The sequence below is a fragment of the Terrapene carolina genome, unplaced genomic scaffold (genome assembly GCF_002925995.2).
Source record: "Terrapene carolina triunguis isolate 2854851 unplaced genomic scaffold, T_m_triunguis-2.0 Scaffold247, whole genome shotgun sequence".
NCBI lineage: Eukaryota > Metazoa > Chordata > Testudines > Emydidae > Terrapene > Terrapene triunguis.
This window is the reverse complement of record NW_020664598.1, coordinates 10,574,121-10,587,044: the sequence shown is the minus strand read 5'-3', so window position 1 is coordinate 10,587,044 and position 12,924 is coordinate 10,574,121. Positions and strand designations below refer to the sequence as shown.

At 44.0% G+C, this 12,924-nt stretch overlaps 1 protein-coding gene across 1 annotated transcript in view; it reads left to right on the top strand.

Moving 5' to 3' along the window:
* PARPBP (PARP1 binding protein) overlaps positions 1–12,924 on the top strand; it is a 99,554-nt gene that overhangs the window by 18,784 nt on the left and 67,846 nt on the right. The window contains exon 4 of the mRNA XM_026657574.2: positions 7,743–7,897. Coding sequence (XP_026513359.1) covers positions 7,743–7,897 — 155 coding nt within the window. The remainder of the gene's footprint in view (positions 1–7,742; positions 7,898–12,924) is intronic.

The following is a 12,924-nucleotide window of genomic DNA, read 5'->3' as shown; positions in this document are numbered from 1 at the left end:
TTGTCATTGTGGACCCCACTGTAAATGGGCATGCACCTCATGCATGCAAGATCAGATTATTTTGAATAGCAGTGTCTGTTGGGGCCATACATGCCCCCTGTGCCTTCTCGTGCTTCTTCACAAGGGCTTATGCAGCAGCTGTGATCCTACCTCACTTCCCTCTTTCTGCTTATGGCAGCAAGATGGAACCTAGTGAGTGTGCAACGCTTCTTAGATACTTTAAAAAATGTTTGTTTTCATTAAATTTATGAGGAAACCTTCATCTTTACACTCCCTTCATTTGAATGTCCCTTCTCCCTGCAAAAAAATAGAGGGGAGAAAAGTTCCTGGAGACTATGCCTACACAGTTGGACAAGGTGCTGGGAGTCAGCTGCTATGCCTCCTAGTGGATTCCATACTGTCAAGGTTTAAACCTTGCCCATCCTGTGAGACTGATCCCTATCAAGCATGGACAATCGATGCCTCTTTTGCCTAGACTAGGCTATCTACAGCCTGGACAGGTGCTTTACGTACAAGTCCTTTTCACTCCGCTCAAGTTACATCTATTGGAGCAGTCCATATGCATCATTTTGGAACCACAGGAGATGGTCACTACCAGAGCAAGGCCAGATAAACCAGTATCTGCCAGGACTTCCTCGATCATATATTGTACATAGAGATCGAGCACTAGAAAGAATCTGAAGAAAGCACCAGCAGAGCCAGCACTGGTGACTTTGATGCCGACCCCTTCAACACTGGCCAGGTCCTTGGCACTGAAAACCTCAGCACCAAAAATGGACAGCCTTGGTGCCTACCCCAGGCAGGAAATCCAGCACCTGTGCCTATACATAAAGATGAGGCTCATTCATGGAGCTGAGTGGAGCTCAAACATAGATGCAAATGTTAAGGGAAGTCCCATAAGGAGGAAAGAAAACATGATTCCTCAAAGGACAGAGCATATGAGTCCTCAACCAGATCAGGAATGGCAGAGGGAATGAGATCTCTGATGCTGACCTTTCTATCTTTGATGGAATCCAGCAAAGATCTGAGAAATACTCTGGAGGGATCTGAATAATCTCCAGAGTTATTCCCTCCAATGGAAAGAGACTATGAGCCCCAGTGCCCTATCTACCTATGGCACTGCTGTACAAAGAGAAGATATGCTCTTCATGCCATTGTTGGTGTATTCATTCTTGCTGGTGTTGACCAGAGATTTTTCTCCTCTGCCTTTAGAGTGTGACCCTAAGGACGACATGTGGGAGTCCTTATTAAGAGCACTGCCCCAGATGAGTGGCACTGGGCTAGCCCTAGTCAGGCCAGTACCCATATGACATGATACCTTGGCCATATTGCCTTTACTGGAGACTGTCCTCTCATGCGTTCAGGAATAGATTCCTTCCCCGCCCCCCATGTTTACAGAAAGAGGGGGAAATCCCATTCTCTGGTTGCATCATTAGTCAGGCCTCCCACACTAGAATTGGACATGGTCCCCAAGAGCAAGACGTGACAGAGGGATCACAACAATCCCTGTCTCCACTCACAGAGTCTTCATCATTGCCAGAATAGGCACTGACACCAGCGCCAGTGCCAGTGATTGACTTTAAAGATTTTCAGGACTTCTTGACCCACGTTGTGGATGTTGAGTCTTCATTTATACTAAAGAAGCATCTCAAACTTTGGTATTTTGAGTGTCACGATGCCAGTCAAAATTGTTCTCCCTGTTAATGAAGGGATCCTGGAACTGGTCAGAGGACTGTGACAAACCCTGGCAACTCTTCCTCCCACTTTGAAGAGAATGGAAGAGAGATATTGGGTACCCCTCAAAGGCTTTGAACACTTTTATGCACATCCAAACCCAGAGTCTCTAGTTGTTCTGGAAGTACAAGAAAAATCCGAGTCCATAAAAGGCATACCAAAGGATACAGATCCAAAAAAATTGGACCTCTCTGGACGCAAGACATGTTGATCAGTCTCACTCTAACTCTGTTTGATAAATGACTAGCCCCTATTTGCCAAAGTACTGTTTTCTCTCTTGGGTGAAGTTCACTCCCTTCTCATCCAAAATCCAAGAGAAACAGGGATGAGTTAAAGGAAATCATTAAGTGGGACCAGATGGTCATCAGAATGTAGCTATGGGTGTCCATGGACACAACTGATATGGCTATAGGGTTGATAGCTGGGCAGTCACTATGAGATGGGCCTCATGGCTCCAGGTGTCTGGCATACTGTCAGGTGCAGGCCACTTTAGAAGACCTGCCCTTTGAGGGGATGGAGCTCTTCAACCAGAAAACAGACTAAGTACTCCACTCCCTTTCAAGGCAATGCTATTGTCCTTTGGGATTTACGTGCTGGCCCCCTATAGGGAACCTTAAAAGTATAAGCCCCAGCAGAGGAGACAGTTCTATTTCTGTGGTTGTCAATCAGAGCACCAACAGAGAGCCCAGGTACTCCAGGGGGTGACTGTTTTCCATCTCCTCGGCTAACCTGACTCGCTCTCAGAAGCAGCAGATTTGATGGGAGTGTTGAGAGTCAATCTGGAGCTTTCACCTATCTTTGGGAACCACCTTGCCCCTTCTTCACCACGCCTAGGCAGCCTTCACAGCTGACAAATTGGCACTAGAGGCTATCCTGTCCATTTCCAGGCATTATTCTTACCAAATTTCCTGCCTTGTCCTTCAGGATCCCTCTCATGAGAAAATATTACAACAAGTGGTCTTACTGCTTTATCTAGGAGCCATAAAGTACCTACAGAGTACTGGGGAAGAGGGTTTCTTCTCCTTCATGAAGAAGAAAAAATATCAGAAGAAAGGGGTCTTAATCCTATACTAGACCTTAGACTGAACAAATACATATGATGCCTGAGTTTCAGGATGGTAATATTTGGTCTCCTCTTGACTTGCAGGATGCATACTTCTACATAGCCATCCATCCAGCCCACAAGAAGTACCTAAGATTGACAGTGGGACTCAATCATTACCAAAACAAGATACTGCCATTTAGACTTTCCATGGCATCAAAAATCTTCATTAAGTGCCTAGCAATAGTAGTGGCTCATTTCAGAAGGAGGGGTAGCCATGTCTGTGATTATCTCAACAATTGGCTGATCACAGGCATATCTCAGGAGGGGATGGCTGTGAGCCTGAACTACGCTCTCTCCCTATTCTCTCAGCTGAGTCTCCTGGTGAACGGCAAATAAGTCTATTCCATCACAGGTGATAGTGTTCATAGAAGCCTAGATCAATTCCAGGTCTGCGGGAGCATACCTTCCCAATGATAGATTCCTCTCAATGCAACTGCTATTACTTGCAATAAAAAACAAGTCAACAATGACAGTATGAACGTGTCTGGGGCTGCTATGCCCTATGTTAGCATGCATGTATGTTGCACTGCTTGCCAGACTTCCCCTGTGGTCACTCTGACTCTCTTTCCCAGCAAAACACCCAAATAAAAAAGAATGTTGTGGTTCCACCTCATGGCATTGCATAACAGAGATGGTAGAAGGAACCCAAAAATGGACATGGAGGTGTGCAGGTCTACCCCCCACCTCCTAACAAGAACTTTAATTACTAGTGCATCAAGAGCAAGTGAGGGAGACAACCTGGACCATCTACAGATGTGAGGGACCTGGTCCCTGGAAGACTTTTCAGCTTCATATCAATGTCCTGCATGGACTTACTATCTGGTCTTCAAAATTCCACAGTGCTGAACCTGATGGCCAACAACTCTGTGATGCACTACATCAACAAGCCAGGAGGTTCATACTCATTTCTTCTCTGTCAGGAGACTATCAAGTTATGGATGTAATGCCATTGACTTGGGATAACCCCAATGTCCCATCTCCTGGGAATTGGCAACAACCGGGCAGACTTCCTGAGCAGGTAGTCCATGGCCAATCGCAAGTTCTTCCTGTGGAGATCCATCATACACCCAGTATTCTGTAGCTGGGTGGGTTCCTTTGGTAGACATATTTGCCACCCAGGATGATGCCAATTGTCAGAATTTCTGTTTCAGAGGGATCATGAGCCTGGGATCATTGCCTAACTCCTTCCTTCTGCAGTGGAATCCAAGCTTCCTTTATGCCTTTCTACTGACTCTCCTTTGTCCTCAGGGTGATTTCCAAAACTGAGACAGACAAAATTGTTTGTGTAGCTCCATACTGGCAGAGGCAGCACTGTAGTCAGATACTTCATCTAGAATCTGCATCTGATAGTCTGGATGTTGTCTGGTTAAGTGCCATAGACGGAATGCTCTAGATAAGTCCAGGATATCCTGATACAGAGCAGAAAGATGTCCACCAGAAGAACTTATTCATCAAATTGGAAGAAGTTCTTTATTTGGGCTGCTCTATGGGGCCTGGACCCTATTCAGGTTTCAGTACTGCAGATCTACTACTACTGCCTTCATTTACTATGCTTTGGCCAGTTGAGGTGGACCTGGAGTCAGAGGACCCATGTTCCCTGGAGGGGCTGTCACTGAGGGGACACCATGGGAACAGGGAGCACAGATTTAGACTGGAAGCAACTCAGCCACATGGACAGAGCAGTGCACAAGGTTTAATAAAGTTGCACTTAACCTGTATTCAGCTTCATTGATGCAGATGAAATCTACTTCACAGCCATTTTTGCTTGCCATTTGCCTGTACAGTCATGCTTGGTCTCCACTCACTTGACGGTACTGGATTTCCTCAATGGCCTACTTCCTCCTGGGACCTCAACTTTGTCCTCTCAAGATTCGAAAGACCACCCTTTGAGCTCCTTTCAGAGTGCATTTTACTCCAGACTATCTTCCTAGTTGCAATTGTATCAGCCAGGAGAACGAGGGAGCTCCAAGTACTCACAGCAGGGCCTTCTACACAATGTTTCATGGGGTTATGGTGGTGCTCAAACCTCAATCCAAGTTCATCCCCATGGTCAGCTTGGAATTCCATCTGAATCAACCAGTAAATCTGCCTATCTTCCTCCTGAAACCCACTCTTCTTCAGGAGCAAAGTTGTATACATTAGAAGTTTCCTGAGCCTTCCTTTACTACATTGACAGAAACAAACTGTTCAGACTGTCTCCCTTTTTTTTTCTGTCTGTAGACAGCCATTCCAAGGGCCAGGCCATCTCATTACATTCTGATATCCACTTAAATATTCTTTGTATCTCCCTGTTACCCATTGGATGGTGTGCTCCTCCCACTGACCATCAAGGCTCATGCCACCAGGGCTCAAATGACATCCTTCACCTGCTTCAGAAATGTTTCCATTTCTGAGATCTGCAAACCCACTGACAGTTTCTTCCCCCCTCCCGCTCCCCAAACATGCACTTGACTTAGTTGCTAGAGCGGATGCTAGATTCAGGAGAGTAGTACTAAAATCTCTGTACAACTGAGGAAGATGATACTATTCATTCTATTATCCAGAAGGAGAGTGCTGTTTGTCAGTCACTTATAATGGGAGCCACACTGACACATACAGGGAGAGAAGTTACGTACCTTACACTAACTGGTTCTTTAAGATGTTATTGTCAGTGTGGCTCCCACAACCTGCCCTCCATCCTTGCTTTTCAGAATCCTCCGCTACCATGGGCTTCAAACTGCAAAGAAACGGAGGGAGGGTTGCAGCAGCTCTGCCCTTTATGTCCTTGTGTGGGAGCATGTCATAACTATAAAGGAAAGGGTAACAGCCCTCCTGTGTACAATACTATAAAATCCCTCCTGGCCAGAGACTCCAAAATATTTTACCTGTAAAGGGTTAAGAAGCTCAGGTAACCTGGCTGACACCTGACCCAAAGGACCAATAAGGGGACAAGATACTTTCAAATCTTGGTGGGGGGAAGGCTTTTGTTTGTGCTCTTTGTTTTGGTGTTAGTTCGCTCTTAGGACTAAGAGGGACCAGACATCAATCCAGGCTCTCCAAATCTTTCTGAACAAGTCTCTCATATTTCAAACTTGTAAGTAAACAGCCAGGCAAGGCGTGTTAGTTTTATCTTTGTTTTCTCAACTTGTAAATGTACCTTTTACTAGAGTGTTTACCTCTGTTTGCTAACTTTGAACCTAAGGCTAGAGGGAGGTCCTCTGGGCTCTTTAAGTTTGATTACCCTGTAAAGTTATTTCCCATCCTGATTTTACAGAGATGATTTTTACCTTTTTCTTTAATTAAAAGCCTTCTTTTTAAGAACCTGATTGATTTTTCCTTGTTTTAAGATCCAAGGGGTTTGGATCTGTATTCACCAGGGAATTGGTGAAGAGTCTCTCAAGGCTACCCAGGGAAGGGAATTAGCACTTTGGGAGTGGTGGCAGCGGACCAGATCTAAGCTGGTAGTTAAGCTTAGAAGTTTCATGCAGGTCCCCACATTTGTACCCTAAAGTTCAGAGTGGGGAAGCAGCCTTGACAGAGCACAAGGAGGCATAGGGTGTGTATGTGGCCCTGACAAACACTGCTATTTGAAAGAATTTGATCTTGTGTACATGAGGCGCATGAGCAGCTACAGTGAAATACACTGATGCAGTGAAAAAACACTCTTACTGTAGGGTAAAGTAATCTTTATTTATGCTGAAGCAGCCGAACTCCCATGATCTTATGGTTGAATAAATATGGAAAAAATTGTGAAACCTCAGTTCTAGGATTATTTCAGCTCTTAATGTTGTATTAATGTTGTAAAAAAAAAAAATGTTTGGACTGGATTCATTACCCTCTCTTTCTCAGTTGCCAAAGGGGAAACTTCTCTACTGTATAAAGAAGCCTTCTTTTTTTGGCATCTTTGTCTAGGATAAATTACATGAAGCCAAAATATTTTCCATTGAGGAGGCAAGGTCCTATGAACCGCATGCAATCCACAGCAAATCTTTAACAGAGCAAAGATATGAATGTTGGCAGGTCTGCTTTCTTTCTTTGCTAGAATTATTTCAGTTGTACTGTTTTCAAGTCCTAAGAGGTTATGAGCTTTTTATAATCTGAAGTTAAAAATTATATACACAATTACTATTGCATCCTTGCAAACAGATAGGATTGTCAAAAGTTTTGTTTACCTAAAAAGGTAGGAGTCAAAAACTAATTTTTCTGAAAGTTGCTGTAAAGTTGTAAGTGTTCTGCTTGGGGCAGTCTTATATTTTTAATAATATTTTATCTACTATATGTATAGATCTACTACATAAATATATGAAAACTTTACTATATAAATATAGTAAATAAAACTGACTTGATTGTAGAGTGTATATAACTGACTTGATTTTCAGCAGTGATGAACATCCTGAGCTCTCATTTTCTCCCCTCTCCCCGCAGGAAAGTTGTGGGTGTCTGGAAAATTGAGCCACTTCAGTGACTAACTTTTAGTCACTCTCACTTTAGAAAATGTTCATAAAGCACAGTATGTCCCTGATCCTAGTTATATCTATGAGTAGGACTGTTGAGTTCAGCTTGCGTGCAAAAAGTTACTCAAGTGCATATATCTATAAAATAATGCACAGTGATATTTTGAAGTTTAATTTGGTAAAAGACTGTGCTTAATTACTTGGACCTAATTTTATATTTTGTTTGCAGACCTCATATAATGCTGCACTATTTTAAGTCGTGATCTTGCCAATGGTTGTCACCAGGCATAATGCTTACTATAATGTGTAACCCCATTGACTTCACTAGGACTGTTCATGCTAGCAACCAGCTGCCTTTTGCCTTGGGAGAGGATTACTTCTTCAAAACGATTCATAATTGTCTCTTCCTAAAGTTATATACTTCTTTTACTACTATAGTTCTACCTATCTAAATATTTTTCTGATAATAGATGGCAACATCTTTCATCCGAATGATAGAACTTGGAGGAAAAGGTTATGCACCTTCACCATTTGATACTTTAAGAACCCATGTAAAGGGACTTTCAGACTTTGTTAATTTTATCGACAAGCTGGAAGAAATCATTGGCGAAGTCCTGGATCCACGGTAATGGAGTTTCCCTCTTTTCTTTTCCTTGCTGGGTGTGGGGGTATTCTTGTTTTTTGTTTTGTTTTCTGAATTCTGTAAATTTAGTTATTGATTGTTGATAGTCTTTCTCCCCTCCTCCCCTGGAGTAGTAAATGTTTATAGCTTAAATTGTATAGCTCTAGAAACTTTTATTATTCATGGTTCCTATTGTTTTCACTCTGGGCAGCTGGACTGTCTTCTGGATTAAAATTTTCTAATTCCAGACCTTGGTGTGCTCATTAGGTCCCATAGGAATCTTTGATTGCTGTCTTCTGTCTTGTAGTCTCTTTCAGGGATAGATTCTAGCTACCCCTGCTTCTTGCTTATTCCAGTAGTTGTTGAGTTCCAGGTGGTTTCTGGTTTCCTGAGCTGTAGTTTCCAGTTTCCAGCGGTATCCTCAAGATGTAAAATGCTCTCACAACGGTTTCTATATATCTTGATAACCATGCAGTCATTATCATTGTAGTTGTTCAGCTATCTGGTTTTGTGTTTCTTTGGCGAATCCTCTTTTGTTAGCACTCGTAAAACCTTACTTAGCATGTGTCTTTGGACTCTTCTGTAGTCACCACTACTGCCGCACAGAAAACATCCAGTGCGGTTCCCCTCTGTGCTATTCTGTAAGGGATATGGGAGGGTGGGGGGAGAGGATGGGGGAGGAAGGAGGAGTGGGGTGCTTTGGCTGCACCTCTAGCACTGACTGAAGGCACTGTAGCTAGATGCTCATTTTTTCATTGGACAGAGAGTAAATAGTGTTATTTGTGTAGTCTTCTCTCCCACATGTAAGGGTAAGTAAGAGAGGCAAGGAAGAACAAGGATCCAGATGGGATTCCCAGAAATAGTGAGGAGGGCTTAAAGGAAACAAGATGCTTGACAAGTGTATCCTAGGTGCTCTCCCAAAATACGTATAGGTATCCTAGATTTTTACTGTGGGAAATCAACAACCTGAAGGTGGCCCAACACCTAGAGTGAGAACTTTAAACCTGTTCTTCCCACTTACACTGGATAAAAGGGACAGAATAACCTAAAGATGAAACCTGCCCTGAGAGACAACACAATGTTTCTGTTGAACCAGGGGCGGCTCCAGGCACCAGCGCACCAAGCGCGTGCCTGGGGTGGCAAGCCACGGGGGCCGGCCTGCCTGTCACCGTGAGGGCAGCAGTCAGGCTGCCTTCGGCGGCATGCCTGCGGGAAGTCCGCCGGTCCCGCGGCTTTGGCGGCAATTTGACGGCGGGTACGCCGAAGGCGCAGGACCGGCGGACCTCCCGCAGGCACACCGCCGAAGGCTGCCTCACTGCTGTGCTTGGGACGGCAAAATACATAGAGCTGCCCCTGTGTTGAACCCAGAGAGAGCCTGGGCTTTCTAGGCCACAGCAGTAAAAACAGAAGGAAAACTGCCACTGAGGAGGGCAGATGGACCCTGCACCCCCACTTTTACTGACTGAGACAAATGGAACTGTTAGCTTGTGCTCAGCTTTGTAAGGAGAGACAGACTACAGCTGTAGAGAGAGACTCTGCAGGGGGGCCGTAGGAGGAGGAATACTGGTGCTTTTTATAACCAATTGGGGCCTATGTTCTGCAGCTCATCTGAGAGGCATGCACACGCACACGCAATATTGCAGGGTACTTTCTTTTACATCCTACACTGAGGGAATCTGGGCTGGGACTTGATCTTCTGCTTCCAGTTAGTGCGGTTATTTCAAACATGATATATTCTATTAATTACCCAGATGTTGGACCTGGCTGGGGGAAAGGAAAGGAGCCAGAAGATTACCAAGGATTGAGCCAATGGAGAAGTCTTTGGTTTAGGCATCCATGTACTCTGGAGAGGCTGGGTGGCTGCTAAGGACCAGAACAGGCTACTTTGGAGAGCAGTTGCCGGAGCAGAGTGTTTGACAGGGAAATGGGTATCCAGCAAGGTGAGATAGCTGGCATCTTCTATGGATGCAGTGAAGACCAGATCCCTTTGCATAAAAACCTTGAGACAGGAACTGTGTGGCTTTCATGGGGAACAGAGGGGAAGGAATCACTGGAACTACAGGAAGCCTGAGGATCATGGGAGAGGGTAAGAATGACCTGAGGCTGAGGAGCTGCAGTTGGAGTGGCAGAAATATCTAAGGAGGTGAAGAAACAGGAGGCTACTGTAAGGTTCAGGAAGAGGTAGAAGAAATAACAGCTAAAAGGGGACTTACCAGAATTGGGGCAACTGGGAAACGTCAAGTCCAGGAGCCCCATACCCTGTGGAGGCAGAGAAGTTGCTGCTAGAGCTGGGTTGGCTCTGGTACATGTCTGCAAGCCCCAGGAAGGGCACCTGGCAGGTATTCCAGTCCCATATGTAGACCTGCTCTCATGGATGTCTTCCCTCTGTCCTTTTCTTCCACCCTTCATCCCCTGCAAGGGTATGGTCTCCACAGCTATCTCTATTCCAGGGAAGAGGGAGAAGGAGGGCTGATTCCCAGAAACAGCAATACACTAGATCAGGGGTCGGCAACCTTTCAGAAGGGGTGTGCCGAGTCTTCATTTATTCACTCTGATTTAAGGTTTTGCGTGCTAGTAATACATTTTAACATTTTTAGAAGGTCTAAAAGTCTATAATATATAACTAGACTATTGTTGTATGTAAAGTAAATAAGGTTTTTAAAATGTTTAAGAAGCTTCATTTAAAATTAAATTAAAATGCAGAGCCCCCCCGGACTGGTTGCCAGGACCCGGGCAGTCTGAGTGCCACTGAAAATCAGCTCGCGTGCCGCCTTTGGCACGCCTGCCATAGGTTGCCTACCCCTGCACTAGATCCTCCCAGTTCCACCTCCATCAGAGTCTAGGGAGAAAGAGAATGGAGCAGTCAAAATCCCTAGCTACTTGGGAAGTCTCCAGGAGTCTGTTTAGGCACACAGGAGTGTGCACAGGCACCAGCATTAGCTGGATTTTCCAACATGAACAGCTATCTTCCTGTCCCCACTATAGGGAGTTCAAAGGAACTGTTCCAGTGGCAGCAGCTTCTCTGTGTTGCTGACTCCAATTCTAGAAGAAAACCTAGTCAGAGAAGGGAAGGAACCATTTCAGCTCCAGCAGCTCTCATATGGCCTGTAGCTACAGTGGTATGGATCCTTGTGAGAAGCCCCTCATACCGGCTAATGGGATGTTCTCAACCTGCAGTTGCAGGAGAGAGGCAGATTCTAGCTTTCCACTCCACATAGCCAGGATGGTATAGATACTGCAACTGGAGGAGGGAAGATATCAGCAGAGTCCGTTACTGGGGACCTGTCACTGTATTTGTTGCAGTGCCCTGTACATGTTCACTCTAACATAAAATAATGGGCACCAAGTGATCTGTTGCAGACAGAGAGCCCTCGGGAGGACTGAGGCTATCTAATGCAGAGAACCCAAGAGTGGATGCTGCCATCTCTGGCGCTACTACAACAGCAGCAACTCTAGTAGAAGCAGCAGCCTGGGAGGACCTACTGAATAGAAAAACTGAAGTTTCTCTGAAGGGAGACTTCAAGTCCTTGAGTTTGTTGTTAACAGGCTTCAAATTACAATGTGTATGCATTGAGAATAGCAGTCCACTAGTTGCAAAAGCTCTTTAAGTCTCTGGAAGCTAAGGGCAAGTAATTCAAGCTAGTTAAGGCACTGCTGTTCCTTCGTTAAGTCTCTCATCCTGTGAGGTGATGTGCAATGTGATTAGAATTAGTTCTGCTCCATGGCCTTATATATGTCAGCTAGGAGGTCCCTGCAGAAGAAGCAGTCTTCCAAAGGACTAACCATTCCACCTTTCAAAGACCGGGGATCACAGAAGTCTATTCCTTCTTGGAAACTCACAGGTAGCTAACAAGCGATAGGAGCTTTTAGCTGGAAGCAATATTTAGCATCAGAATGGTTAAAGTATTCCTCATCCAGTAGAAAATAACCAAGCTGCAAAATCAGGTTCCCATATTTGCTACAGGAAGAAATATACTGTAGTATTATGGAGCTGGCTGCATGGTTGATGTCAGGAAGTCTCAGAGTAGAGTCATGAGCTGTTCATGTTGTCATAGTGGAAAGCAGAACTGGGAAACAAAAACTCATACCAAAAAGTGTTGGTCAATCATCGAAAACCTGCACCTTGGATGTTCTGGAGTGGAAGATGTCAATTATGGACACTAGCTCACAGACCAAAGTGACCAGGTTGGCACTATTTACTTTACCTTGAGAGTCCAAAATTTTATTTGGGAGGGCAATTGAACAACGCCATGACAGGCATAAGTAAATTGTCATGGGGGATACCTGAAGGGTAGGACATGATCAAGAATATAGATCTGCTAGTCTTGAGTAAAACAAAATCTATTTCCAGTCTGTGAGGCAGTCACATAATGAGAAAAGAAACTCCAGTGATGGATTGGCTGAGTAGAATCCAGTTGAATTCCAAAGTATGACAATGCTGACCAAATATGGCACAGAACCCAAGTGGACCCATGAGCTTCCAAGAGACATAGAAAGATAGGGCTGGGCATTTGACTGATTCAAAAATGATTGGTCAAACAATGTCAAAAATGATCAAATATTTTAAAGCACTAATTTATGAAAACAGTAACAAAAAAGAGTAAGACTTTATGGTCTCCACTAGGTTTAGCCTTAGACACTTATGCCTAACTTAAAAAAAAAGTTACTTAACTAAGTTACTTTAACTCAGAAAAATGCAATACATAATGAAATAAGGTTCTAAAAAAATTAAATAATTTTCTTATTTTTAGCAATGTTAATCTAACATTTAAATGTGAGTGTTGTTCAAAACCAAACAGTTATAAAAGGAAAAATAAAATTAAACAGAAATAAACACATAGCAATTTTATTTTTAAAAAAGTCATTTTTAAATGCACGTCTGTCAGATAGGCATCAGACCAGCTTGTCAAATGTCTTGCTTTTCATATCTCCTTTATCAGCTTCAGTGCTTCATCTGTAACTTTGTTGTCATCAAATCCATCAGTATCTCCTTCCTCTTCATCTGCTGAATATCGAATCAACTCATCTGC